At 46.5% G+C, this 27,842-nt stretch overlaps 2 protein-coding genes across 2 annotated transcripts in view; one reads left to right on the forward strand and one right to left on the reverse strand.

Moving 5' to 3' along the window:
- Position 1: 1 nt before the first annotated feature.
- Positions 2–2,724, reverse strand: zgc:112416 (uncharacterized protein LOC550509 homolog). Its single transcript, XM_046323620.1, has 8 exons — positions 2,679–2,724; positions 2,428–2,508; positions 2,156–2,213; positions 1,957–2,030; positions 1,670–1,870; positions 1,054–1,168; positions 828–940; positions 2–527 (listed from the first exon to the last, which is right to left on the reverse strand). Exons 2-8 carry the CDS (start codon positions 2,482–2,484, stop codon positions 318–320), a joined length of 828 nt encoding a protein of 275 aa, XP_046179576.1. The 5' UTR covers positions 2,485–2,508; positions 2,679–2,724; the 3' UTR covers positions 2–317.
- A 3,649-nt stretch (positions 2,725–6,373) lies between these two features.
- Positions 6,374–27,842, forward strand: part of LOC124010701 (pericentrin-like) — a 43,759-nt gene continuing 22,290 nt past the window's right edge. Inside the window, 18 exon segments of the mRNA XM_046323350.1 lie at positions 6,374–6,545; positions 9,951–10,130; positions 10,658–10,852; positions 20,641–20,790; positions 20,933–21,726; positions 21,854–22,228; positions 22,314–22,686; positions 22,873–23,048; positions 23,051–23,270; positions 23,386–23,700; positions 23,798–23,941; positions 25,616–25,871; positions 26,007–26,297; positions 26,398–26,477; positions 26,584–26,683; positions 26,801–26,927; positions 27,081–27,200; positions 27,312–27,495. Coding sequence (XP_046179306.1) covers positions 6,498–6,545; positions 9,951–10,130; positions 10,658–10,852; positions 20,641–20,790; positions 20,933–21,726; positions 21,854–22,228; positions 22,314–22,686; positions 22,873–23,048; positions 23,051–23,270; positions 23,386–23,700; positions 23,798–23,941; positions 25,616–25,871; positions 26,007–26,297; positions 26,398–26,477; positions 26,584–26,683; positions 26,801–26,927; positions 27,081–27,200; positions 27,312–27,495 — 4,128 coding nt within the window. The 5' untranslated portion in view covers positions 6,374–6,497.

Genomic DNA, 27,842 nt, shown 5'->3' on the forward strand with positions numbered 1-27,842 from the left:
GCAAATCTTGTCTGATTTATTTTGGAGTCCTGATGCATGTTTTACAGACCTTTGTCATTTGCACACTCTTTTGCAACTACGAATCATAGTAGGCCAACAGGTTTGAATTCACAACATGCTTCCAGCGACCAAGAAGCAAATTCTCCATTCAAGCCTTATATTTGGCTATACCCGAAATGATGCTTATCAAACATAACATCAATGTATACATTTTACCTTTACAATCAATCATCTATGTGTATATATTTTGAAATATGAAATGCTCACTCAAGACAATATCTGAAGATAGGGGTTAGGGAATATTGTTCAGGGCTAGGCTAATACATATTGAGTGGGGGCAACGTGATGGGGCAGGTCACATGCTGCACGGACGGCATATGAGGCCCGCCCTGCCCTTCAGGTAGCGATGACGTCATCGAGGGCCACATGGGATAGCCAATGGGAGGTAGCAGTTGGGCCTGGGGGCCGTAGTGATGGTGGTGGACGGCGTTTCCTCTTGGTTTGACCGCTGACCTCACAACAACATCCTGGATGAGGTCAACATCAAGATGAAAACAAAGTAACAAATATAAGATGTTAAGAATTCCAAAAAGGCATGATCTTTGGTATGTGGGTGACAGGAACCATAAGACTGCTGAACAATTAATCAAATGGCCACCCGGACTATTTAACCCCCCCCCCTCTTAACTCTATTTCTTGAATTACATTGTTGGTTAAGGGCTTGTAAGTAAGCATTTCACGGTTAGGCCTACAACTGTTGTATTCAGCGCTGGTGACAAATACGATTTGATTTTTACATAAATGATGTGGGTGTGTGTGAAACGGACCTGTCCTGGGTTAGGTGGTGACAGGGCCGTGGGAGGTATTGCTTTCAGCATCATGTTGTGCATTATGATCTGATGCATCTGAGCATTCTGCATCAACATCAGCTCCACCATGTCTAACACACACACACACACATACATACATACATGAAAATTAGCATTATATATATACACACACACACATACACACACACACCAGTAGCTGCACTTTGCATTTGTGTGTGTTTACCTTCTTTGATGCTCCCAGACCTTGGTGCAGGGTAAGGCTGAGGAGGGGGTATCTGTTGTATGAGGGGCTGTTGCTGTGGTAACTGCTGAATGAAGGTAGTAGGCTGCTGGGGCAACTACAGACCAAGAGAGAAGTCACATCAGCTGTCTGTGTGTAAGAGAGAAATAGCATCAGCTGTCTGTGTGAAAGAGAGAAGTCGCATCAGCTGTCTGTGTGAAAGAGAGAAATAGCATCAGCTGTCTGTGTGAAAGAGAGAAGTAGCATCAGCTGTCTTTGTGAAAGAGAGAAGTCGCATCAGCTGTCTTTGTGAAAGAGAGAAGTCGCATCAGCTGTCTTTGTGAAAGAGAGAAGTCGCATCAGCTGTTTTGTGAAAGAGAGAAGTCGCATCAGCTGTCTGTGTGTAAGAGAGAAATCGCATCAGCTGTCTGTGTGCAAGAGAGAAATAGCATCAGCTGTCTGTGTGAAAGAGAGAAATAGCATCAGCTGTCTGTGTGAAAGAGAGAAATAGCATCAGCTGTCTGTGTGAAAGAGAGAAATAGCATCAGCTGTCTGTGTGTACAAGAAAAAGCAGAGCAAGAGGAAGATAGATGGAGAGAAAGAGTGATTTTTGTCTCACCATTTGCTGGATGATGCGTGGGGGCTGTGGTGGGGGCTGTGGCGGGGGTGGAGCGGGGGGTGCAAGGGCAGGCTGGTAGATATGGATGGGGGCCGGAGTAGGAGGCAGAGGGACAGGAGGAAGGAGGAGGTCTGGGCGGTACCGTCTCCCTGTCCCACCCCAGGTGTGAGGTCTGCTCAGGTCCTCCAACATGTGCTGCTCCTGCAGGCAACATGCACACAGACAGTTACCATGTGAGTTTGATGATAATGATGGTGATAAATATCTTAATAATAAGGATGTCATACCCTCAGTCTTTGCAGCAGGTCCTTTTTTCGTCTAAGCACACTGTGCAACGCATCCGCCTGTCCATCAAAACTCCCTGGCCAATCAGAATTAGGAATAAAGTAACTTCAGAAAACTTACACCCAAAAAGGAACAATCAGGGTTTGCTTGTACTTCAACGCTTCATTACAATATTTATTTTCAAACATGTTGTAGTCTTACTGGTGGATGGGGCAGAATCTGCTCTGCTGTCCTTGTTGTCCCTCTCGTTCTCCAGTCGCTGTGGACATGAAGACAAGCAGGAGGGGAGGAGTCCGTAGTCAACAAGAGGCCATGTGCAGCCAGAACTCACATCAGAAAACATTATCTCTTTTACTACTCTTTGTTACACTAATAAGTTAAAAACATGGTCTTTCTGTCTATCAAAGTAAATGATCAGATGATTATTTGATATCCAAAACTTTAAAAACTCAATCAATCAAATAATCAATGACCTTCTCCAGCAGCCTGAGTTTGAGTCTGGTCATCTGGGCAAGCATGGGATCAGCCATTCTGAGAGTACTGTATTCTCCACACTGTGAAGTTGTACACACACACACACACACACACACACACACACACACACACACACACACACACACACACACACACACACACACACACACACACACACACACACACACACACAATAAGTGACTGAGGGTCACCGCTGTACATACCCCCCACTCTCCCGTTCCCAATTTACCTGTAGCTCTTTAGCCGTATGTCACAAACCTATCGATCAGCTCTCAGTCTCTACGCCAAACTGAGACCACTCCCTGGTTACTAAGGGACACAACTGTTTATGCCAACCAAGCCACGCCTACTGCTTGGTTACCATTCCTGGTTTTAGTCTTGATCTTAGGTTACTGTTTACCATCTGAGCTGACACAAACAGTGTATTTCTCTTGAACAACAACCCAGTAAGGCAACTAAAGAAATGTAAACGTAAGGGTCAGTGAAATTGTTTAGGATAAGAATAGAAAGTCATATGTACAGAAAGTTAGAAATTGGTACAAACTTGGGTGGTCATTTAATCATACCAGATTGGCACCCAAATAGGATCTGGAATGAGAAGCTCTATGCTGAAAATGTATAAATGTAGTCTTTATTGGAGGGATTGGATGTCTTCTCCTGTCCAAAAAGTTGGAACCGGACCCAGGGACGAACATAGTAATTTGGAGGCCCCAGGCAGAGGCCAGTCTGAGGGCCCCCGCCCCACCTCATTTAAAAAAAAGTGATTTATAGTAAAGACATATAATTTAACTTTAAAAAGATATGACCTTTTAACCCCATAGAGTCTAAGGGCCCGGGCTGGGTTTCTACTAAGCTAACCTATGAAATTGTTTTAAGATGGTCATACCAAGGATCATTTAGCTATTTACTTTTGAATTTTAGGACCCATGTAGGTATCAAAAATCTATATGAAAAAATGTATTTGATTAAACATTGAATTTGGCCTTACTGCAATTTGTATTATTATTTATTTCTGCCTCGAGCAGAGATATTATTTCTGTTTAATGGTAAGTCCGCCAGTGCCCGGACCTGAACACTATCAGACCCATACCCAAATGGACCCGAGGACAACCTCTTCTAGTTAACGAATAGATCATTATATGTTGGCTAGGCCTTCTATAAGTCGATACATTCACCTTAATTGCTTAAAATAAATGACAAAACAATGACAAAAAGTAGTGGGACGGGCTTTGAGGTCCAGCATTGAGTTTGAAGACTATAGGTTATACAGAGTCATGGTTGTGTCCATTTGGGCTCACGCTGGTCTATCGGCTGTAGTTACATAGACCCAAGACCAGTTGACAATCAAAGGCTGTGTTCACACAGGCAGCCCAGTTCTGATCTAAATTTACTGGGGGAGAGGGGCTGGTTTCGGTGTTAATGCACCACACAACCAATAAGCGAAGCATGCCGACTTCGTGCACTTCAATGTCACGGTTTGCATTTTCAACACCACAATAAACAGACTAGTCCCCAGGTCCAGAACCGAGGCTGGGAAACTCACAGTATTAAATAGAGCCATGACTACATAGAACTCTCTGCCACCACATGTAACTCAAGTTTTAAAAAGCTGATTTAAGAACACCTCATTTGCACTGTACTTTGTATTAGTCCTAGATATTGTGTGTATGTACTGATATGTCGGCTGTGTGTGGAGTTTTAGATGTATGTATTTCAGTCCTTGACTACTAATGTTCTGTACTATGTCATGTTTATGTGGACCCCAGGAAGAGTAGCTGATGCTTTTGCAGTGGCTAATGGGGATCCTAATAAATACCAATCTTGACAAACAGAAAATACATTCCTCCCTACCTTGTAGGCTTACCCAGTATAGAATGTAGGGCTTGACTTTTTGGTGTCTTGTAACAGATGTCTCTTTCCATTCATCAATTGGCTGCTGCACAGTTTGAATTGATTGATAGATTGTATTTGTCAGTAAAAAAAAAAATACATATATTGTTGTCCCTATTCTTTTTACATAAATACATATGCAATTACATAGATACAGACACATTACAGAGACACACATGAAAAAATGCTCATCCTCCAGATGAGTATGAGGGGGGAGTTTAAGTACAATTCTTGCAAGCTTGTTTGGCTGGTACCTCAAACACTGCAATGCCTTAGACCGCTAAATAAGCTTTTTTTATGTTTGGGGCTGCTGGTGAACCATGATGTGCAGGCATATTCAAAGTGACACTGGACGAGCACATTAGCTAGGTTTCCATCCAATTGGCGACAGATTTTCATGCCAATATTCAAAAATCGTCATAAAAACAATATGCCTAGGGCCTCCTGAGTGGCGCAGCGGTATAAATGAGCAGGGTTGTGTTTCAGAGGACAGGTTAAATGAGCAGGGTTGTGTTTCAGAGGACGCAGCACACAATTGGCCCAGCGTCGTCCGGGTTAGGGGAGGGTTTGGCTGGCTGGGATTTCCTTGTTCCATCACACTCTAGAGGCTCCTTGTGGAGGAGATGGCTCAGTCAAACTTTGCCTCTCCCAAGTTCGTAGGGGAGTTGCAGTGATGGGACTGTAACTACCAATTGGGGAGAAAAAGCGGTAAAAGTACAACAACAAAAAAGTATTAATATGACATTTCAGATTTTCTTTTAGGAAAATTTGGCACCGGACATGATACGGAAGATTTTAATTTACCAGACATTTGAGAAAATGTATCGGACATCCATATCCATCAACAAATGAAAGATATTGACCAAATTAGCCACATTTACGTCTTTAAAAACAGCCTATAACAATATTTTTTTAAATAAAGATATATTTAAAAAAAAATATATATATATATATAGCCTATATAAAATAAGAAAAGCTTAGGCCTCACCCCAGAGAGATATAGATAGAGAAATGCCAGTGGCATGCTACGTCTGCTATACAGATATAGACAAACAGGAGGCTAATTCATATATATTTTTTAAAATCAAAATATTTTGTATAAAGATAAGCATTATATTGTTAGATTACAGGAGTAAAACTCTTGGTAGGCCTGAAACAGTCTTCCTCCCCTCAAATTCAACTGTCAGAGTCAGTTGGAACACTGGGGTGCACTGCTGTCATACCATAGGCCTGCAGTAGCTAAAGCTTAATAAAAAACGCACTACCCTCCCATGTGCCCCCCCAGAAAATACACAACCCTCCCCAAAGCAAAAAAAATGAGTTTGACAACCCTAACTATATGGACCACCCCCCCCCCCTCCAGTACATTTCGATCTGTCCCTAACTGGTATTTTGACCAATCAGATCAGATCTGAAAAAGATCTCACTGAAAAGATTAGAGGGAAATATATCTGAATTGTGCTGCCTGTGTAAATGCAACTCAACCGGACCCAACCTGCACGAGTTTGAATTTTGGACCCGGACCGGGTAATCGTGTTCGGATGAACCCATGAAGAGCTCTAATATGTAGTTAGCGGACTAAATCCGTGGTCAAGGTACATCAGTTGACAGTTGAGTTTGGGCAACCCAAAGATATGCTGCTTCTGATTAACTAATTTCCCCGGGCATTTAGCGCTCCGTTTGCAAAGGTGGAGTAGTTGGTTTAAAAAGCTTAATTGATCCAGTCAAAAACACGCATACATTAAAATAAATATTGTATTGGTGGACTATTTTTGTAACTCTCTATATGTATTGGCTAATTCCTTTATCAATCAAAGTTTAGTTTCACCATTTAGTCCTCTGATTGGTTTCCAACTTGTCAGTCAGGGACCTGTAGAATATGGGAAGGAGTTTTTGACTGTGCATGTAAACACTTAGAGAGCATGATTTCCGTTGGCTGGGAAATTCGCTCCGAGTGTGTTGATTGGCCATATTAGCGGAGGAAACGTGATAAGGGCGGTGCTAAAACGATATGGCGGCCATATTGAATTTCGAATTGACAGTTGTTCCAAAGATTTTGCATCCGAGGCACAAGAAAGTGAAGGTATTGATTGGTGGAATAATAAGCGATTTCAGGACATTTGTCCTTAACCTTTAATGGTTGTGTTTCAACCAAGACATGGACGAAGATGAACGACAGAGGAAACTAAATGCTGGAAGAGCAAAGGTTAGTAACGATTTATGGGTAATGCATCAAAGTAGCTGTCAAGCCATCAAGCTAACCTAGCTAAACGTATCAGTAACATTGTCGTACAATAAAGTAATAGGTTGCAGTTGCTTGATAAAGGTCCTTGCGTAAGTTCAAGTTTTAGCAACTAGTTGAATCGATAACAAAGCTAAACTGCATTTACATGTAGCTAAACTAGCTACAGTATAGTAACTGGCTAAACCCTTTGTTATTTATGAATTATAATGACCCAATTGTTCTACCGTTGACTCAACAACCCAGCTGACGTTATACTGCCTATTTGAACTACCCTATTGTCTCATCTACTATTTGACTTAACTAAATGCACCAAGTTTACTACTGATTATTAACGTAGCTAGCATTTGGCTAATTGTTGTAGAAACGGGATCTTGTTCAGTTTGCTACCCAGCCCAAATCTATTCCCCTTCTGTTTACTAATTAGTGTGGGCCACTTACTGGGAGAGTATCATCCCTGTTTGCCAAGTCGATGCAGGTGTTGATGGCAGCCAGGATTGGGTTCGTCTGTGTATGTGGTTGCGTTTGAGATAAACATCATATGCACAATTCTACGCAGGTGATCCGATATTGGCAATGCATGGAGAGGTGTGAAACACTACCACTGAGGTTTAAAATCTCAAGACCAGGCAGGTCAATGTAAAATAACGACCCTATAATCCGCGCAGATTTTAGAGAAAATGTCTTGACCTGTCACTTGAGCATCAACCCTGCCATTCCCCACAACGGTGTCTATATCGCTTCGGGTATAACCTTTGCTTGGGGTGGCTTTCTCCCAACAGTTGTTGTTAATTTAGATTTGCATGTGCTATAGAATATGAGATATCTGACAGGCTCACCCGAGTCTTGAAAGGAAGTGTGATCTACCTATTTTTGGCACACCTCAAACCTGGGTGATGCTCACGCAGCAGGTGTATGATGACTTTGTTCACAGTACCTTAATTGATAAACCATTGTTATTATGACAGAAATCAACCAACAGGCAGCACAGTCAGTTGGTAAGTGAAGTGAAGTGAGGGGTGGCATGGCTCTTGGGTTGTGGTGATTCTGTCTATTGATCCAGAACAGGGGTGGCCAACCTTCCTCCAGGAGAGATACCGAGTATTATTCAGGCATTTTGCACCAGCCGTGCTCCAACACACCTGATTCAGCTTATCAAGGTCCTGGTGAGCAGCTGATTAGCAGCACAAAGTCTGTGGTAGCTCCAGCTCTGCATCTGGGGGTTTGACCACCCCCTGGTCTATCTATGGGATCTATTGATCTGTTTTGGGATGTTGTTAACTCATCACGGTCTTGCCTCTGTCTGTTTTTGGGGTTCTGTTTTTGTGGATGGGACTGATAGAAATGCACCACACAGAGACTTCTGTTCACTTATTTCCACATGATTGAAGTTGTCCCCCTAGACACTCATCCACAATCAGTCTTCAGTTGTTGTGTGTGTGTGCCCCCCCCCCCTAATGGTTGAGTTAGTGGAGGGCTCTCTGATATCATAGCAGGTGTGTCAATGTGAACACACACCATCAGATGGCGCCATGACACTAAACCTGGCCTCTGGTCCTCCAGTACCCCCAACAGTACACATTTTTATTGTAACCCTGGACAAGCATGCCTGGTTTAACTTGACAACTAATCATGAAGCCCTCAATGAGATGAATGAGGTGCATTTGTCCAGGGCTACAATGAAACTGTGTACTGTTAGGGGTTCTCAAGGACCACGGTTGGGAAACACTGGTCTGAAATAGTATAGAAAAAAGGGTGCAGTTTCAGATAACAGAACACATTGGATCCCAGTAGGCCTTCTCTTGCAGTTAACGTCCCAACCCTCACATGACACTTCTGAGGGAACTAGTATGCCCTCAAATATAGCAACAGTATTAGAAAAGTTGAAAACAAATGGGCATGACATAGGCTACAGTAGGCTTTTTCATGCTGTACTTAATTGTGAAATCGTCAGTGAGCCACTTATTGCAGCTGTTGCTATGGTGACATGCCACGTCTGCATCAGTTGTCTTTTGATTTGAGGCATACGAAGCTCCAGTCTTCAGTTTGAACACACAGCCTACATACGTACACACACAGAGCTGCCTGTCTGATAGTGTTAGTGTGTAGAGCAGTGTCTTCGACTCCAGCTACGTCTCACTTTATCACAGTCAGACACAGGAGGCTGAGGATGGTGAGTGGGTGTAGAGTGGGTGTGTACAGTATCTGTACAGTATCTGCTGAAAGCTGGGCAGACTTCAATCGAGTAGAACAGCCCACATGTAGAGATCAGGCATTGAAACACACACACACACACACACACACACACACACACACACACACACACACACACACACACACACACACACACACACACACACACACACACACACACACACACACACACACACACACACACACACACACACACACACACACACACACACACACACACACACACACACACACACTCTTATGGGTCAGTAGCACTGCTCAATGCAACATGAGTTCTGGGGCTGGACATGGCTTGGATTGGAACAAAACACGTGCTACCACCTTGACACACACTTTGGGCTTGGGACAAAGCTCCTCCTGTGTTCTCTGCATTACACTGCCATCTCAACCCTCGGTGGGAGGTTGAAGTGTCATATTGAGACTAGTGTGCTTGTCTGCCGTGTGTGTTGTCTTATCTGTGTGAGATTGATAGATTAGTTTGACGGTTTGAAAGGGAGAGAAATGCTGCGTGGGGGAGAGAGAGCGTCAGAGGTGGAGCGTTATACGAGGGTCTCTGAACCACTGTAATCTGATTTTTAAGATGCTTATAGGAGCGAGAGAGTGAGTGAGAGGGAGAGAGTGAGTGAGAGAGAGACAGGGATGTTGAAAGATGCACAATTACACGGACTGAATCAGTGCACTTGGCCTTCAAAATGTCAGGAGGTTTTTCCAATCGCTTTGTTGGGAACCAGTGATAGTGGTTTTGGGAGATCTACGGAGAGATGCTGGGAGGACGACTGTTAGGACTAAGTGGGACTGTCGCTGGTTGACTGCTTTGGACTGGCAATGTGCTGTGGCTTTCATTCTCTGCTGGTTCAATCAGGGATGTTACCTGAGTGCTGGGAAGATGATCTGAATCAGACTCTTGTTCTTGGTCATTGGGCAGATGAAAACCTTCACCCCTTAAACCTATAGCCTTTTCTGACTTTAATCACTGGGATGATTGATTGATTGATTGGAACTTTGGCCTTTTATTCCTTGATCGGAATGATGGATTTGAACTTTGATGGACTTTGGTGAACTCTGACTTCTAACCCCTAACATGCTGATAGTGTGGTGGTGTTCAGCCCTCCTGACCTACTTGTCCCTCTACCTCTCCCTGTCCTTCCTGCGTAGCTTGCTAGCTTCCGACAGAAAAGGGCGAAAGGTGACGGTCAAGTCGCGCAGAAAAAGACGCAGAAGAGGAAGGGCCCGTCTCCAACGCAGAATGACGGCCCAGCGCAACGTCGCCCCCTAGGGATGGACCTCCGGACAGACGGCAACGCCACACAGCAGGACGACATGTGTAACAATGAGGTGAGTCTCTGGCTGAATGGATGAAAGGAATGTAAATATCCACACTGTTGCATAGGCTGACTCTATAGTTTAATGCAGCATTTTGATCATCAGGTCTTTGTCAGATTTGATTGTATGCCAATCCCAACTCTGAGCATGTATCTCTCCATGGGTCAGAACATGTCATTAGAGTCTCTGGAAAGAAATGGGTTACTAAACACAAAGATGCTTGTGGCTGGTTGTCATAGCAACACGAATGGGATTACTGTGAACTCTATGTACAGGCTTTAAAGGGGAAGTCCACCTAATTTCATGGAAGTAATAAAGCAAGTGTGTTCAATGAGTTGTTTGTGCAATACTAGAACAAAAGCCTGCACCATCACCCTATAGCTCTCAATGGCTAAGATTAGAGAGTCACGCTGCTTTAAAGGTATAGTTCACCCAAATTATCAAGCCTGTCTGGTTTTCTAGATAACCAAGCAATTAGTCTATGAATATGTGCAATATGACTAAGTTTACTTACCCAAAACTTTTTTTGAACCCTTAAGGAACCACAATGTTTTGGGGAGACAGATCAGAGCCATCTTCCAGAGGTCCAGTGGAGCCAGGGGCACTTGGAGCAACACCATCCCCAGGAGGGAAGCAGTGTCCTGGGGAGGCAGGCGGTCAGTGGGCATCCTGAGGAGATAGCGGTTGTGGGAGAGGAGGTCCTAGTGGTTCGCACTGGAAAAGATCAGCTCAAGGTACTGAACTGTACCGACACAGGCGGTTTATTTAAGCAATAAGGCCCGAGGAGGTGTGTTATGTGGCCAATAAACCACGGCTAAGGATACAGTGCTTGGATACAGCCCTTAGCCGTGGTATATTGGCCATATTCCACAAACCCCCAAGGTGCCTTATTGCAATTATAAACTGGTTACCAACGTAATTAGACGAGTAAAACGTTTTTAAGATGTTGTACACATGGTATACGGTCTGATATACCACGTCTTTCAGACAATCAACATTCAGTCTTTGTATATGAATTAGGAAATATGTCAAGCTTTTCCTATGGTAGGGGATGGGTGGGGGAGAAACAGCTTGAATTCTATTTTCATTATTGCTGGAGAAATGACAAACGTTTTTAAATATGTACCAGGAGAAATGGGTTAGACGTGTGTTCGTATGCATGCCCTGCAACAAAAGTTACACACACTACTCTTGTGTGTTGTACCTCGTTTCCTTCCTTCAGGGAACAGTAGTTATATTCATAACTTTATGGTTAGATGCACTTGTTTGACACACACCACACACACCACTCCTAACTGGGTTGGGTATTTTCTCGTTTGGATTCATTTGTTCTCATGCTTTTTTACCCATAAGAACCCGGGGCTGCTTCTGAATAATTAGAGATAGAGTGCCTTCAGAAAGTATTCAAACCCCTTGAGTTATTGCACATTTTGTTACAGCCTGAATTCAAAATGGATTAAATAGATCATTTCTCACCCATCTAAACACGATACCCCAAAATGACTAAGTGAGAAAATGTTTTTAGAAGTGTTAGCAAATTTGTTAAAAATGTAATATCTCATTTACATAAGTATTCACACTCCTGAGTCAATACGTAAGTCTCTAAGAGCTTTACATACCTGGATTGTACAATATTTGCCTATTATTCTTTTCAAAAATTTTTTCAAGCTCTGTCAAATTGGTTGCTAGAAAACCATTTAAGTCTTGCCATAGATTTTCAAGCAAGCAACTCCAGTGTAGATTTGGCCTTGTTTTAGGTTATTGTCCTGCTGAAAGGTGAATTCATATCCCAGTGTCTGGTGGAAAGCAGACTGAACCAGGTTTTCCACTAGGATTTTGCCTGTGCTTAGCTCAATTACATTTATTTATTTATTTATTTTTATCCTGGAAAAACTCCAGTCCTTAATGGTTACATACCCATAACATGATGCAGTCACCACTATGTTTGAAAATATGGAGTGGTACTCGGTAATCTGTTGTATTGGATTTGCCCCAAACATAATACTTTGTATTCAGGACAAGAATTTAATTCCTTTGCCACATTTTCTGCTGTGTTACTTTAGTGCCTTGTTGCAAATAGGATGCATATTTTGGAATATTTTTGTTTTCCTTTCACTCTGTCAATTAGATTAGTATTGTGAAGTAACTAAATCTACAATCCTACATTTTCTCCTATCACAGCCATTAAACTCTGTACCAATAGGTGCCCTTCTTTGTGAGGCATTGGAAAACCTTCTTGGTCATTGTGGTTGAATCTGTGCTTGTAATTCACTACTCATCTGAGGGAGAAAAAATGTATGTGTGGGGCAAAGAGATGAGGTAGTCATTCAAAAATCATGTTAAGTAAATCTTTACTCCTGAACTTGTTTAGGCTTGCCATAAGTGGTTGAATACTTATTGACTTAAGACATTTCAGCTTTTCATTTGTAAAAATGTAGATAAACATAATTCCACTTTGACATTATGGGGTATTGTGTGTAGGCCAGTGATGACAAATCTCAATATAATCCATTTTAAATTCAGGCTGTAAAGCAATAACAAAGTCTAGTGAATACTTTCTGAAGGTACATCTTTCTCATCCATGCTTCTCTCTGCTCCCTCCCTCCCTAACTTCCTCCCTCCCAATTTCTCTCTGCTCTCTCTCTCTCTCTCTCTCTGCTCTCTCTCTCTCTGCTCTCTCTCTCTCTCTCTCTCTCTCTCTGCTCTCTCTCTGCTCTCTCTCTCTCTCTCTCTCTCTCTCTCTGCTCTCTCTCTCTCTCTCTCTGCTCTCTCTCTCTCTCTCTCTGCTCTCTCTCTCTCTGCTCTCTCTCGCTCTGCTCTCGCTCTGCGCTCGCTCTGCGCTCTGCGCTCGCTCTGCGCTCGCTCTGCGCTCGCTCTGCGCTCGCTCTGCGCTCGCTCTGCGCTCTCTCTGCTCTCTCTCTCTCTCTCTCTCTGCTCTCTCTCTGCTCTCTCTCTGCTCTCTCTCTGCTCTCTCTCTGCTCTCTCTCTGCTCTCTCTCTGCTCTCTCTCTGCTCTCTCTGCTCTCTCTCTGCTCTCTCTCTCTCTCTCTGCTCTCTCTCTGCTCTCTCTCTGCTCTCTCTCTCTCTCTCTCTCTCTGCTCTCTCTCTGCTCTCTCTCTCTGCTCTCTCTCTGCTCTCTCTCTCTCTCTGCTCTCTCTCTCTCTGCTCTCTCTCTCTCTCTCTCTCTCTCTGCTCTCTCTCTCTGCTCTCTCTCTCTGCTCTCTCTCTCTGCTCTCTCTCTCTGCTCTCTCTCTCTGCTCTCTCTCTCTCTCTGCTCTCTCTCTCTCTCTGCTCTCTCTCTCTCTCTGCTCTCTCTCTCTCTCTGCTCTCTCTCTCTCTCTGCTCTCTCTCTCTCTCTCTCTCTCTCTCTCTCTCTCTCTCTCTCTCTGTGCTCTCTCTCTCTGCTCTCTCTCTGCTCTCTCTCTCTGCTCTCTCTCTCTCTCTCTGCTTACATTTACATTTAAGTCATTTAGCAGATGCTCTTATCCAGAGCGACTTACAAATTGGTGCATTCACCTTATGACATCCAGTGGAACAGCCACTTTACAATAGTGCATCTAAATCTTTTAAGGAGGGGGGGGTGAGAAGGATTACTTTATCCTATCCTAGGTATTCCTTAAAGAGGTGGGGTTTCAGGTGTCTCCGGAAGGTGGTGATTGACTCCGCTGTCCTGGCGTCATGAGGGAGTTTGTTCCACCATTGGGGGGCCAGAGCAGCGAACAGTTTTGACTGGGCTGAGCGGGAACTGTACTTCCTCAGTGGTAGGGAGGCGAGCGGGCCAGAGGTGGATGAACGCAGTGCCCTTGTTTGGGTGTAGGGCCTGATCAGAGCCTGGAGGTACTGAGGTGCCGTTCCCCTCACAGCTCCGTAGGCAAGCACCATGGTCTTGTAGCGGATGCGAGCTTCAACTGGAAGCCAGTGGAGAGAGCGGAGGAGCGGGGTGACGTGAGAGAACTTGGGAATGTTGAACACCAGACGGGCTGCGGCGTTCTGGATGAGTTGTAGGGGTTTAATGGCACAGGCAGGGAGCCCAGCCAACAGCGAGTTGCAGTAATCCAGACGGGAGATGACAAGTGCCTTAATTAGGACCTGCGCTGCTTCCTGTGTGAGGCAGGGTCGTACTCTGCGGATGTTGTAGAGCATGAACCTACAGGAACGGGCCACCGCCTTGATGTTAGTTGAGAACGACAGGGTGTTGTCCAGGATCACGCCAAGGTTCTTAGCGCTCTGGGAGGAGGACACAATGGAGTTGTCAACCATGATGGCGAGATCATGGAACGGGCAGTCCTTCCCCGGGAGGAAGAGCAGCTCCGTCTTGCCGAGGTTCAGCTTGAGGTGGTGATCCGTCATACACACTGATATGTCTGCCAGACATGCAGAGATGCGATTCGCCACCTGGTCATCAGAAGGGGGAAAGGAGAAGATTAATTGTGTGTCGTCTGCATAGCAATGATAGGAGAGACCATGTGAGGTTATGACAGAGCCAAGTGACTTGGTGTATAGCGAGAATAGGAGAGGGCCTAGAACAGAGCCCTGGGGGACACCATTGGTGAGAGCGCGTGGTGAGGAGACAGATTCTCGCCACGCCACCTGGTAGGAGCGACCTGTCAGGTAGGACGCAATCCAAGCGTGGGCCGCGCCGGAGATGCCCAACTCGGAGAGGGTGGAGAGGAGGATCTGATGGTTCACAGTATCGAAGGCAGCCGATAGGTCTAGAAGGATGAGAGCAGAGGAGAGGGAGTTAGCTTTAGCGGTGCGGAGCGCCTCCGTGATACAGAGAAGAGCAGTCTCAGTTGAATGACTAGTCTTGAAACCTGACTGATTTGGATCAAGAAGGTCATTCAGGGAGAGATAGCGGGAGAGCTGGCCAAGGACGGCACGTTCAAGAGTTTTGGAGAGAAAAGAAAGAAGGGATACTGGTCTGTAATTGTTGACATCGGAGGGATCGAGTGTAGGTTTTTTCAGAAGGGGTGCAACTCTCGCTCTCTTGAAGACGGAAGGGACGTAGCCAGCGGTCAGGGATGAGTTGATGAGCGAGGTGAGGTAAGGGAGAAGGTCTCCGGAAATGGTCTGGAGAAGAGAGGAGGGGATAGGGTCAAGCGGGCAGGTTGTTGGGCGGCCGGCCGTCACAAGACGCGAGATTTCATCTGGAGAGAGAGGGGAGAAAGAGGTCAGAGCACAGGGTAGGGCAGTGTGAGCAGAACCAGCGGTGTCGTTTGACTTAGCAAACGAGGATCGGATGTCGTCGACCTTCTTTTCAAAATGGTTGACGAAGTCATCTGCAGAGAGGGAGGATGGGGGAGGGGAGGAGGATTCAGGAGGGAGGAGAAGGTGGCAAAGAGCTTCCTAGGGTTAGAGGCAGAAGCTTGGAATTTAGAGTGGTAGAAAGTGGCTTTAGCAGCAGAGACAGAAGAGGAAAATGTAGAGAGGAGGGAGCGAAAGGATGCCAGGTCCGCAGGGAGGCGAGTTTTCCTCCATTTCCGCTCGGCTGCCCGGAGCCCTGTTCTGTGAGCTCGCAATGAGTCGTCGAGCCACGGAGCGGGAGGGGAGGACCGAGCCGGCCTGGAGGATAGGGGCATAGAGAGTCAAAGGATGCAGAAAGGGAGGAGAGGAGGGTTGAGGAGGCAGAATCAGGAGATAGGTTGGAGAAGGTTTGAGCCAGGGGTGTCAAAGTCAAATGGACGGAGGGCCAAATAAAAAATTTAGCTACAAGCCGAGGGCCGGACTGTTCGAATGTTCATTGAAAATTTTTTAAATGACGCATATAGTCTAGTGAACCTAATTGAACCTACTGAAAACCTAACAAATATATTCCAATATGATCAGATAAATAAAGCAATATTTTCTTATGGCTCTGTCAGTAATCTTTAATTTTCAACAGACACAAAAGACAAATTTCCTTTATATAAAAATCCCCATAACATGAACATTAAATGAAAGAAACCGGTATTCAAGGCACCATCAGTAGCCTATATTTTCTATTTTAGCAAAAGTGGGCTAAATTTACTTCAAAGAAAAAAACAATAATAGCAATTTTCTATCATCCACTCAACTGAAATATTTTTAAAATATAATTGGATTGAAATACAATAAAATAAAGTGCAAAAATCTATTAATCAAAAACAACACTTTGTTTAAGGAGAAGTAACATGCAGTGAAAACAAATATTAAACTTTAACTTTTAAACTTGAACTGAGTAAAAACTCTAAATATGTGATTGCACAGTAATGTTCACTTGTTTGAGGTTGAGGGTGATACTTGGTGGTGTCCCATCTTTTCCACAAGTTCATCAATGTTCGGGGTAAGGCTCTGAGCTGAGGAAATCCTCAGAATTGAGTGGAGGTGTTCAGCAGTAAGTCGACTTCTGTGTGATGTTTTGTTCAAGTTCATCAAAGAAAACAGTTGTTCACACAGGTATGTGCTGCCAAACATAGACAACGTTTGAGCAGCCTGGATGCGCAGCTGGGGCATTGTGTCGGGGAGGAAACGGGCGAACTCCGCAGCACCCACTGCCGCATATTTTGCCCTCAGTGCATCATTGCATTGGAGGTCAATCAACTCCATTTGGAGGTTTGGTGGTGAGCTTTCCACGTCAACAGCAAATGGGTTACCGAGCAGTTCCAACCTGCTTTTTTGTGCTTCAAAGTCAGCAAATCGGCGTCGAAAGTCAGCGGCAAGCATACCTATTTTATCAGCCAACTGTGCGCTCGGGAACGCACTGGTAGAGAGCTTCTCTTTCATGGTCTGGCAGCTGGGAAAGTGGCTCAAATTTTCTTTCCGCATCTGCGTCTCCCACAGAGTCAGTTTGGTTTTAAATGCCTTCACTGTACTGTACATATCAGAGATGACACGATCCCGACCCTGCAGCTGCAAGTTCATTGCATTCAGATGACTCGTAATGTCACACAGAAAAGCCATTTCACACAGAAACATTTCGTCTCGGAGTTGTGTTGTGTCTTTCCCTTTGCTGTCCAAGAACAGACAAATCTCCTCACGAAGCTCGAAACATCTTTGAAGCACCTTTCCCTGGCTTAGCCATCGCACCTCTGTGTGATAAGGCAAATCACCATGCTCCGTTTCTAACTCCGTCAGAAATGCCTTGAACTGGCGGTGATTCAAACCTTTGGCTCTGATAAAGTTAACTGTGCGCGTGATGATGCTCATTACATGCTCCATTATCAAGGCTTTACCGCACAACGCTTCCTGGTGTATGATACAATGATAAGCTGTCAGCTCACCTGTCGCGTTTTCCTCTTGCATCTTTTCCCGTATCTTCTCCACCAGTCCGCTCCTGTGTCCACACATCGCAGGTGCTCCGTCGGTTGTCAAACCCACGAGTTTTTCCCAAGGCAGCTCCATCTCATTTACAAATCTTGACACCTCTTCATACAAATCATGCCCCGTAGTTGTGCCATGCATAGGACGTAAAGCCAAAAACTCCTCTGTCACGCTTAGGCTGGAGTCCACTCCGCGGATGAAAATTGACAACTGGGCAATGTCAGAAATGTCGGTGCTCTCATCCACAGCCAAGGAATATGCAATGAAATCTTTTCCCTTTTTCACAAGCTGCTATTTTAGATTGATGGACAACTGGTCTACTCTCTCGGCAATGGTGTTTCTGCTCAGACTCACATTTAAAAAGAGTTGCCTTTTTTCTGGGCAAACTTCGTCACAAACTTTAATCATGCAGTTTTTGATGAAATCCCCCTCCGTAAATGGCCGGGCTGATTTAGCGATCTCTTCTGCCAAAATAAAACTGGCCTTGACAGCAGCCTGGCCTTGTGATTTGGCTTTTTGAACAGAGCCTGTCGAGATTTGAGGCCTCGTTTTAATTCCTCTGCCTTTTGTAGCCTTTGTTCCATGTCCATATTCTTGTTTTTGTCCGCGTGTTTCGTTTCATAATGTCGTCTCAGATTATACTCTTTCAGTACCGCCACACTTTCTCCACACAGAAGACACACAGGTTTTCCAGCTACCTCCGTGAACAAATACTCCGACTCCCACCTTGTTTGAAACCCCGGTTCTCAGTGTCCACCTTCCGTTTTGCCATTTTTGATGGGTATCTGAAAGTTAATTTTACTGTGATGCTGACAACTGCTGTGCCAATAAATATTGAAATGAAGCAGCCTACTGCTCGGTGCGTCACCGTTGCATTGTGGGAAATGTAGTATTGGTGTGTGTAAAAGATCTGCGGGCTGCCGGCTTGCTGCGGTCTGCGGGCCGGTTCTAATAATAAATCAAGATCATCCCAGGGGCCGTAAAAAACCTTCTCGCGGGCCGGATGTGGCCCGCGGGCCTTGACTCTGACATATGTGGTTTGAGCAGAGGGAAGAGATGATAGGATGGAAGAGGAGAGAGTAGCGGGGGAGAGAGCGCTAAGGTTGGGACGGCGCGATACCATCCGAGTAGGGGCAGTGTGGGAAGTGTTGGATGAGAGCGAGAGGGAAAAGGATACAAGGTAGTGGTCGGAGACTTGGAGGGGAGTTGCAATGAGGTTAGTGGAAGAACAGCATCTAGTAAAGATGAGGTCGAGCGTATTGCCTGCCTTGTGAGTAGGGGGGGAAGGTGAGAGGGTGAGGTCAAAAGAGGAGAGGGTGAGGTCAAAAGAGGAGAGGAGTGGAAAGGAGGCAGAGAGGAATGAGTCAAAGGTAGACGTGGGGAGGTTAGTTGCCCAGAACTGTGAGAGGTGAGCCGTCCTCAGGAAAGGAGCTTATCAAGGCATCAAGCTCATTGATGAACTCTCCGAGGGAACCTGGAGGGCGATAAATGATAAGGATGTTAAGCTTGAAAGGGCTGGTAACTGTGACAGCATGGAATTCAAAGGAGGCGATAGACAGATGGGTAAGGGGAGAAAGAGAGAATGACCACTTGGGAGAGATGAGGATCCCGGTGCCACTACCCCGCTGACCAGCAGCTCTCGGGGTGTGCGAGAACAATTGGGCGGACGAAGAGAGAGCAGTAGGAGTAGCAGTGTTATCTGTGGTGATCCATGTTTCCGTCAGTGCCAAGAAGTCGAGGGACTGGAGGGAGGCATAGGCTGAGATGAACTCTGCCTTGTTGGCCGCAGATCGGCAGTTCCAGAGGCTACCGGAGACCTGGAACTCCACGTGGGTCGTGCGCGCTGGGACCACCAGATTAGGGTGGCTGCGGCCATGCGGTGTGGAGCGTTTGTATGGTCTGTGCAGAGAGGAGAGAACAGGGATAGACAGACACATAGTTGACAGGCTACAGAAGAGGCTACGCTAATGCAAAGGAGATTGGAATGACAAGTGGACTACACGTCTCGAGTGTTCAGAAAGTTAAGCTTACGTAGCAAGAATCTTATTGACTAAAATGATTAAAATGATACAGTACTGCTGAAGTAGGCTAGCTGGCAGTGGCTGCGTTGTTGACTTTGTAGGCTAGCTGGCAGTGGCTGCGTTGTTGACACTACACTAATCAAGTCGTTCCGTTGAGTGTAATAGTTTCTACAGTGCTGCTATTTGTTGGGGGCTAGCTGGCTAGCTAGCAGTGTTGATTACGTTACGTTGCGTTAAAAGAACGACAATAGCTGGCTAGCTAACCTAGAAAATCGCTCTAGACTACACAATTATCTTTGATACAAAGACTGCTATGTAGCTAGCTATGTAGCTAGCTACGATCAAACAAATCAAACCGTTGTACTGTAATGAAATGAAATGAAAATGTGATACTACCTGTGGAGCGAAGCGGAATGCGACCGGGTTGTTGAGTGCGGAAGTTCTATTCGGTAGACGTTGGCTAGCTGTTGGCTAGCTAGCAGTGTCTCCTACGTTAAGGACGACAAATAGCTGGCTAGCTAACCTCGGTAAATTAAGATAATCACTCTAAGACTACACACTCTAAACTACACAATTATCTTGGATACGAAGACAGCAAAGACAACTATGTAGCTAGCTAACACTACACTATTCAAGTCGTTCAGTTGAGTGTAATAGTTTCTACAGTGCTGCTATTCGTTGGACGTCTCTGCTCTCTCTCTGCTCTCTCTCTGCTCTCTCTCTGCTCTCTCTCTGCTCTCTCTCTGCTCTCTCTCTGCTCTCTCTCTGCTCTCTCTCTGCTCTCTCTCTGCTCTCTCTCTGCTCTCTCTCTGCTCTCTCTCTGCTCTCTCTCTCTCTGCTCTCTCTCTCTCTGCTCTCTCTCTCTCTGCTCTCTCGCTCTCTGCTCTCTCGCTCTCTGCTCTCTCGCTCTCTGCTCTCTCGCTCTCTGCTCTCTCGCTCTCTGCTCTCTCGCTCTCTGCTCTCTCGCTCTCTGCTCTCTCGCTCTCTGCTCTCTCGCTCTCTGCTCTCTCTCTGCTCTCTCGCTCTCTGCTCTCTCTCTGCTCTCTCTCTCTCCATCTCTGCCTGTTCCTCTCACTCTGTTATATTTTGCATTCCCCTTGCAATCATATATGTGGCATTTAGCAGACACTTTTAATCCAAAGTGAACAGAATAAAATGTAATAAAGTAAGGTGTTTTACGTCTGTGTGCGCGTCAGTGTCTGACTCTATAGTCTCTCTCTGCAGCAGTTACAGGCCGCAGTAGAGAAGCGTAATGAGATCATCAGCAGACTGAGCTGTAACCTGCAGGAGGCGCTGGAGAGCAGAGACAAGGAACAGCATGAGGCCTTCTCCCTCACTGGACAGATACAGGCTCTGAAGATGCAGCTACAGCAGGTTCACACTCACACACACTTCAAAAAATGTTAAACAAGTACAGTACACATGATTGTGATTGACAAAATAAAAAATATATATTTTACTGCTAATAATGAAATAGTGAATGTAAGCTCTTCGATGTCCCTGTTGTCTTTTCCAGACCTCTCAGTTCTTTCCCTCCAGGACCCAGTGGGGCTCAGAGCTCTCCCTAGCCCAGCGGCAGGCCTCCCGGCCCGGCCACAGCTCCCACGACCTTCCCTCACTCCCCAACCACCTGGAGGTTCCAGTAACAGAACCAGGGAACCAAATACGCACACTCCGAATGGAACACGAACAGACTGGAGCTGGGTATGAGAGCCCAGAACAATGTATTGATCCTGAGATTGTTGTACTAATACACACATTGAGGAGAGAGCTGCTAGAGGAGAGGGAGAAAAACCAGCTCATGCTTTCCCAACTAGAAGAGGAGAGGACAGGGAGGGAGGAGGAGAGGAGAGAGATCCACCAGTACAAGGAGGAGAAGGAGGTGTTGAATAGGGAATTGCAGGAGCTAAGGAGGAGACTGGAGGAGGAGAGGGAGAGAAGGAACGAGAGGGAGGATGAGCGAGAGATCAGGGAAAGGCAGGAAGAGGAGAAGAGGAGACTTGGAGAGGAGGTGCAGAGAGTCCGACAGGTGTTGGGGGAGAGAGGGAGAACGAGAGAGGAGTTGGTGTTCAAGGCTTCTAAAGACAAACTGAACCAGGCAAAGGCCAGTGTGGAGGAGGAGGATGGGGAGGGGGAGAGAGAGGAGTGCCTTCTAGACCTGTCCCTCCCCACTGATGGCACCCCGCTGTTGGAGCGCTACCTCCCCTCGGCCCTCCCCTCACACACACACTTGTCCTGGGCCAATGAAACTCTGGAGGAGTGCAGCTTTCTGGAAGGGCACAGCCTGCTGGACAACTCTGGCAACTACAGGTTAGAGGGACATTACTGTATGTGTGATTTTGCCCTTATGGTGGATTTTTCCTCCCCATATGAATCACCTCTCCTAATCTCTCTCCTTTCAGTCCTCTCATCCCTTTCTCCCTCCATCCCACCACAGGTTTGAGCTGGACAGTGACATCATCAGCGGTGGTGACCAATCCCAGCTGTCCTTTTCGCAAGAAGAACAGACTAACTTTTCTGTCCCACAATCCACTGCACAGTCCCACCACCCCGACCCTGAGAACGAAACCTTGCCCTCTTTCGCCTCCCAGTGGCAGAACGACCCCCTCTCTGTCTCACGAGACGCCAGCGAGACCTCTGAGAGGCTCAGTGAGACGTCGGAGAGTCAGGAAGTCTCAGACCTGGGCAAGGAGCTGCTCATCCAGCAGTGTGGAGACCTCCGGGAGGAGGTGGCTCTGAGGGAGAGGGAGAAGGAGGTGGTGATGGAGGAGTTGAGGAGGAGCGCTAAGGATCTGGAGGAGACCAGTGCCAGGTGAGTGTGTTATAATGTGTGCCTGTCTTCCATATCTTTTTGTTGGAGAACTTACAGCTCATGTTCATGGTGTGTGTGTGTGTAGGTGGGCCCAGGTCTCTGAGGAGCTGCAGGAGGCGCACTTGGAGCTTGAGGAGGAGCGAGAGAAGAGGAGGAGAGCTGAGGAGGAGGTCAGCCTGAAAACACACGAGGAGGACAGCCAGGAACGAGTAATGGAACAGCTAAAAGTGGAGAAATCTCTCCTCGCTCGTCTAAAACAGCAGGAGGAGCTGCTCTCCTCTGCCCGGTTGGAGAAAGGAAGCAACAAGGAGAAAGAGGAGGAGGAGAAGAAGAGTGTCCTCTCCAGGTTGAAGCAGCAGGAGCAGCTGGTCTCCTCTCTGCATGAGGTGAAATGGGCAGGAGACTCTGTCTCCTCTGAAGTTCATGCCCTGTTTGGAATACGGCTACAGTCACTACAGGTAGCTAGGAGCTTTCTTCCTACTCCCTCACTACTTCTCCCTCTTTTCACTTTTTCCTCTCTTCCTCCCTCTCACTCTTGTTTCTCCTCATCTTCCACTAGCTAATCCTGGTGTTCTTCTCTCCCTCTAATGGATTTGTTTGGTTCTAATTGGGTCCAAGCTAATAACCCCGCCTCTCCTCTCCAGACCCATCGTGACCAGCTTCTAGCCCTGCTGGAAGAAACTAAAACCAGGCACAAAACCACCACCGCTCTCCTCAGTCAGAAAACCCTGGAGCTCGACACCGCTCAAAAGAGATGGACAGAGTCCAGAAGGAGGCGGAGACAGCGAGGCAGGAGGCGGAGACAGCGAGGCAGGAGGCGGAGGAGAGGGAGAGGAGGATAGAGCAGACGGAGAGGGAGAAAACAGAGGTAGAGTCTGAGTTGCTGTGTCTGAGACAGAACCTGTGGAACCTGGAGGAGCTCCAGGCCCAGGGAGTGAGGGAGGGCAGAAGGAGAGGGGAGGAGATGGACAGAACCACGCAGAGGATGGAGAAGGTGATGGAGGAGGAGTTCCAGAGACGGCTCAGAGACAAGGAGGAAGAGGTGAGGAGGAGGGTGGTTGTGATGATGATGATGAGGAGGAGGATGATGATTAGACTATGATATGTATATGGACCTGTTCAGGAAGTACTGAACAGACATGAATTCTATTTTTCAGGTGGCGGAGGAGAGGGAGAAGTGGGAGGTGGAGAGGCAGGAGAAGGACGGGGAGGTGCAGGGGGTGAGACGCCTGCTGGAGGAGCAGCGGAGGGAGAGGGAGCAGGAGGTGAAAGCGCTTCTTGAGCAGCAGATGCGGTCTGTGGAGGAGGCCACAGAGAGACTGAGAAGATCTCACAGTGAGGACGTGCAGGAGCTGCAGGAGAAACACCAGGAGGAGGTGTCTGAGCTGAGTGGCCGTCTGGAGAGAAAGCTGTGTGAGCAGAGACACAGTCTGGAGGAGGAGCAGAAGAGACAGATCAGCCTTATCAAACAGGTACACACACACACACACTACAACAACAACAACAACCTATTCACATACCTGTGTTCTGCTAGTCATCCACCCTCTATCTCTTGTTTTCTGTCTCCAGGTGAGTGAGAGAGAACACCAGAGGATGCTGTTGGAGATGATGTCACAGCAGAGGGAGGAGCTTAGCCGTTTGAAGGCAGAGCTATCAGGGGACCAGAGGGAGAGCATGGAGGCAGCCCACCAAGCAGAACTACTGCAGATACAGGTACACACACAACTAGACACAGGCGCACACACACACACACACAACCACCCCTACCAGGTTTTCCGTTAGCCGATAATAGCCGGCCAGTTGTCCCAAAAGATATTAAATAATTCATTGATGGAAATACCAGACTATTTAGTGAAATTCAATTAGCGTGTGTATTTTCGTTGGTCGTTATGTTTATCACACGCACAGCATACAGATACAGAACCTAATAGGAGCGGACAACGTGTCAGCGGCGAGAGCTGCTGCTACAGGTCCTCAAACAGCTCATTCCTTCCTGCTGGAGTGAACCATGCTTTTATAAGCCCAATCATCGCGTGTTAAATGTTTTGATGGCCACGATTTAAAGACATACTATTTTTATTCCTCAATTGGTCATTGCAGCTCGCTTCCCATTCGCCATTCAAGTACAATAGTAGGCAGGCTTCAATCTGTCACACTCCACTTTACAATGAGCTGGAGGCAGTTTGCATTTGGAGCAAATATTGTTAATAGTTTGAAACCTGAACGTTTTACTTCATATTATGAGGCATGTCTTGCATTGCTTCAAAGTAGAAACCGACCATAGAAATGTGGAGGCCATTATTTTACGAAGACTTCCATATGCCATTGAATCCAGAAGCCTTTCTCTTTTTACATTGTTCTATTGCTTCTCAAATCAACTTTATTTCATTGTCCAGTAGCCAAAGGCACAGTCCTAGTCATATTATTAACTCATGCTAGCTCCTGCATCTTTAGATCTCCCCTCTTTCTACATTTTCAACAGATTTTTTTCATCTGTCGCATGTAACTGTTTGCATTTGCGGTGTGCTTTTGACAATAATTGCATTGTGGAACGAACATGCGTAGCTTTGGTGTGTTTCTGCACTAATCATCTGAATAAATAATAGTTTATTCAAATGTTACGCTAAATGTCCAGATCTGTTGCATTGGCCTCATTGCCTTAACATTTTTATTTGTATGTCTCTTAGCCTACTGGTTGTATGAATTTAGGATCTATCATCCCACAACTGTCCCAGAGTCTGTTTGGAATAGTTTGTCTCTTTCTCCCACAGAACGACTAGCTGACCAATAGATTATCGTAACTATTATGGTCAAGATTGACTGACAGGAAAAGTAATTGTGGCAGGTCATCTATCATCTCCAAAGTGCTCATCGGTTTTTGGTAAGGATGCGTGTCATTGCATCCTCAAGTTGCGTGTTCTGTTAAAGCTGCAATATGTCACTTTTTGGGAGACCCGACCAAATTCTCATAGAAATATGTGTTAGAGATCTGTCATTGTCATTGAAAGCATGTCTAAGAAGTGGTAGAGCTGTTTTATGTGTGGTATTTCTATGCTTCCCATTTCAGTGGTTTAGATGGTACAATGATGCTGTACACTTTACTTGCTTTGTTACATAAACTGAAATTAAGCAAAATATTTGAATTTTAACAACCAGGAAAAGGCAGAGCGATCTTTAAAATTAATAACCATAATATAAATGTGTTCTGTCATTCTGAGCACTGTGGGTGTACGCCTTAATTACGTTGCGCACCCAATACGAATGGGTCAAGTACCTTTCTCATGTTTCCGTTAAATTAAAATGCTTCCTTCAAATGTCCGGCTTCACATTTTCCTAATGGAAACCCTACCCCCTACCTACCTCTCTCCCTTATCTATCGCGCTATAGGGCCAACAGGCTCTGGAGCTGGAGGCGCTGCGTCTGAGCCTGACCAACCACCAAACGACCCAGCTAGAGCTCTCCCAGACCAACCTGCAGCGGGAGCGGGAGGCCTCTCTAAGCGAGCTCCAGGCTTCCCTCAGGGAGAAGTGGGCCCAGGAGAGGGCCGTGCTGCAGGCCAGACAGCAGTTTGAGGTGGAGAGGCTGAGAGCTGAGAGTGAGGAGAGGATCCAGCGAGAGCAGCAGGAGTATCACAGGAACATGGGTGAGGATGATGGTGGTAGAATAGGGCCTTCTCACGCAGATGCTCCAATGCATAGCTCTGTTTAACAAATGGACCTTCATCTGACCTGATCGAGTAAACTGTCATTGGTGACCATTTCTGTCGTTGTGTGTGTAGATGCTCTGAGGCAGGAGTGTGAGAGTCGTCTCTCCCAGGAGAGAGCGTCCATGGAGGAGCGGCAGGCTGCAGAAATAGTGGCCTTGAGATCCCGGTGGCAGCAGGAGTCCGAGAAGGCCCAGTCGGAGCTCCAGACACAGCTGTCAGAGGCTCGGGTATCACTCTCCTCTACCCAGGCAGCCTTCACCCAGACTGGGGCAGATCTGTCCGGGGCCCGGGCTAGCCTGGAGGAGCTCCGGAAGCTGGAGGGGGAGCTGAGCCAGGCCTGGACCGACAGGGACGCTGCTGCGCGTGAGTCGACTAATAAGTGTTATTGATTTTGTCCGTATGCTGTAAGCATGTTGTAAACACGTGGTCAGGATGTTATGAATGTGTTACTGCTACACTCCAGGTGCAGTAGAGGATCTGGTGTCCAGACATCAAGTGGTGCTGCAGGAGAGAGAGGAGCAAACACGGCAGCTACAGCAGGAGGTGAACACACACTTCTTTTTCTGAGATTTGCTTTATGCTTTGGATGGTGCCTTTCCTAAACGTCTCTCTCTGCCCCCCCCCCCCCCCCCCCCCCCCCCCCCTTTAGGTGTGTCGTCTGCATGGGGAGCAAGTGACTCTGAGACAGACTTGTGACCAGGAGGTTGCTCAGCTAGACAACATGAGGACCAACCGCCAGGAACTGGGACGTGAGTATACACACACACACACACACACTCTGGACCTATGCTAGAACATAATTGGTTTGATTAGTCAGCCATCAGAATTTCAGATACCTTCTCATTTTCCTTCGCCTCGCTTTCCAGAGTTGAAGGAGCAGCTGCTAGCTCGTTCGTCGTGGGTGGATGACATCGAGCGTCTGCAGGCGGAGTTTAACGAGCAGAGGCGGGAGATCAATGAGCAGAACGAGGTCGAGCTGGAGAACCTGAGGAGGTACACGCCCACACACACACCTTTGCAGCTGAATGTGATCTACACACACCTATACAGGTAGGTACATGCACAGGGTATACAAATGAACACACACCAATGTAAACCCATGCATGTGAACACACACTTACACCCCATTAATGTATATCCGGTCAGGTACATTGAGCAGCGTCTGCGAGTAGCAGAGGAGAGCTACCGGGAGGAGATAGCCCTGCTGCAGCTGAGACTGGTGGAGGGAGCCTTGGAGGACCCTGTTCTCAAGACCCAGGATGCTAGGTATGCTAGTAGGCCTCGATCGGCTAATCTGCCCACCAGCCGCCAATTGCACACAATCTATAAACCTGGGCCAGTGGTGGGCCATCTTACTGACCGCTGTCGTGTGTGTAGTTTCCTGTCTGAAGGGAGAGGGGAGGAGGAGAGGAACGATGTTCTGGCTGAGATCACACTGAAACTGGAGAAACACCAGGAGGCGTTTGACCAGCTGCGTGTCCAGCTGGAGGAGAGGCACACTAAGGAACTGTCTAACCTACGGTCCTCTCTGGCCCTGCCCTACAGAGAGGAGCTGCTACAGGTACACACACACACACCAGGGTTTTACCGTTAACCGGTAAAAGCCAGCTTTTGCCCCCCCTCCAAAAATAATGAAAAGACAATATATAAAATTAGCCTTGCCAATTGTCCGGGAGAAATAAATAAATCCCATAGGCCAAAATGCCAGTATTCATTGATTGAAACATCTGTCGATGTCGTGCGAGAGCTGCTGCTACAGATCATCAAACAGCTCGTTTATTGCTGCTGGAGTGAAACGTGCTTTTATAAACACAATCATTGCGCTACAGTTCTTCATGCAGTTTTGGTGGCCACGATTTAATAATAGCTTGTTAATTCTCACCTGGTAGTTGAAGCACGCTTCCATTC

The sequence above is a fragment of the Oncorhynchus gorbuscha genome, linkage group LG23, assembly GCF_021184085.1.
Source record: "Oncorhynchus gorbuscha isolate QuinsamMale2020 ecotype Even-year linkage group LG23, OgorEven_v1.0, whole genome shotgun sequence".
Lineage (NCBI taxonomy): Eukaryota > Metazoa > Chordata > Actinopteri > Salmoniformes > Salmonidae > Oncorhynchus > Oncorhynchus gorbuscha.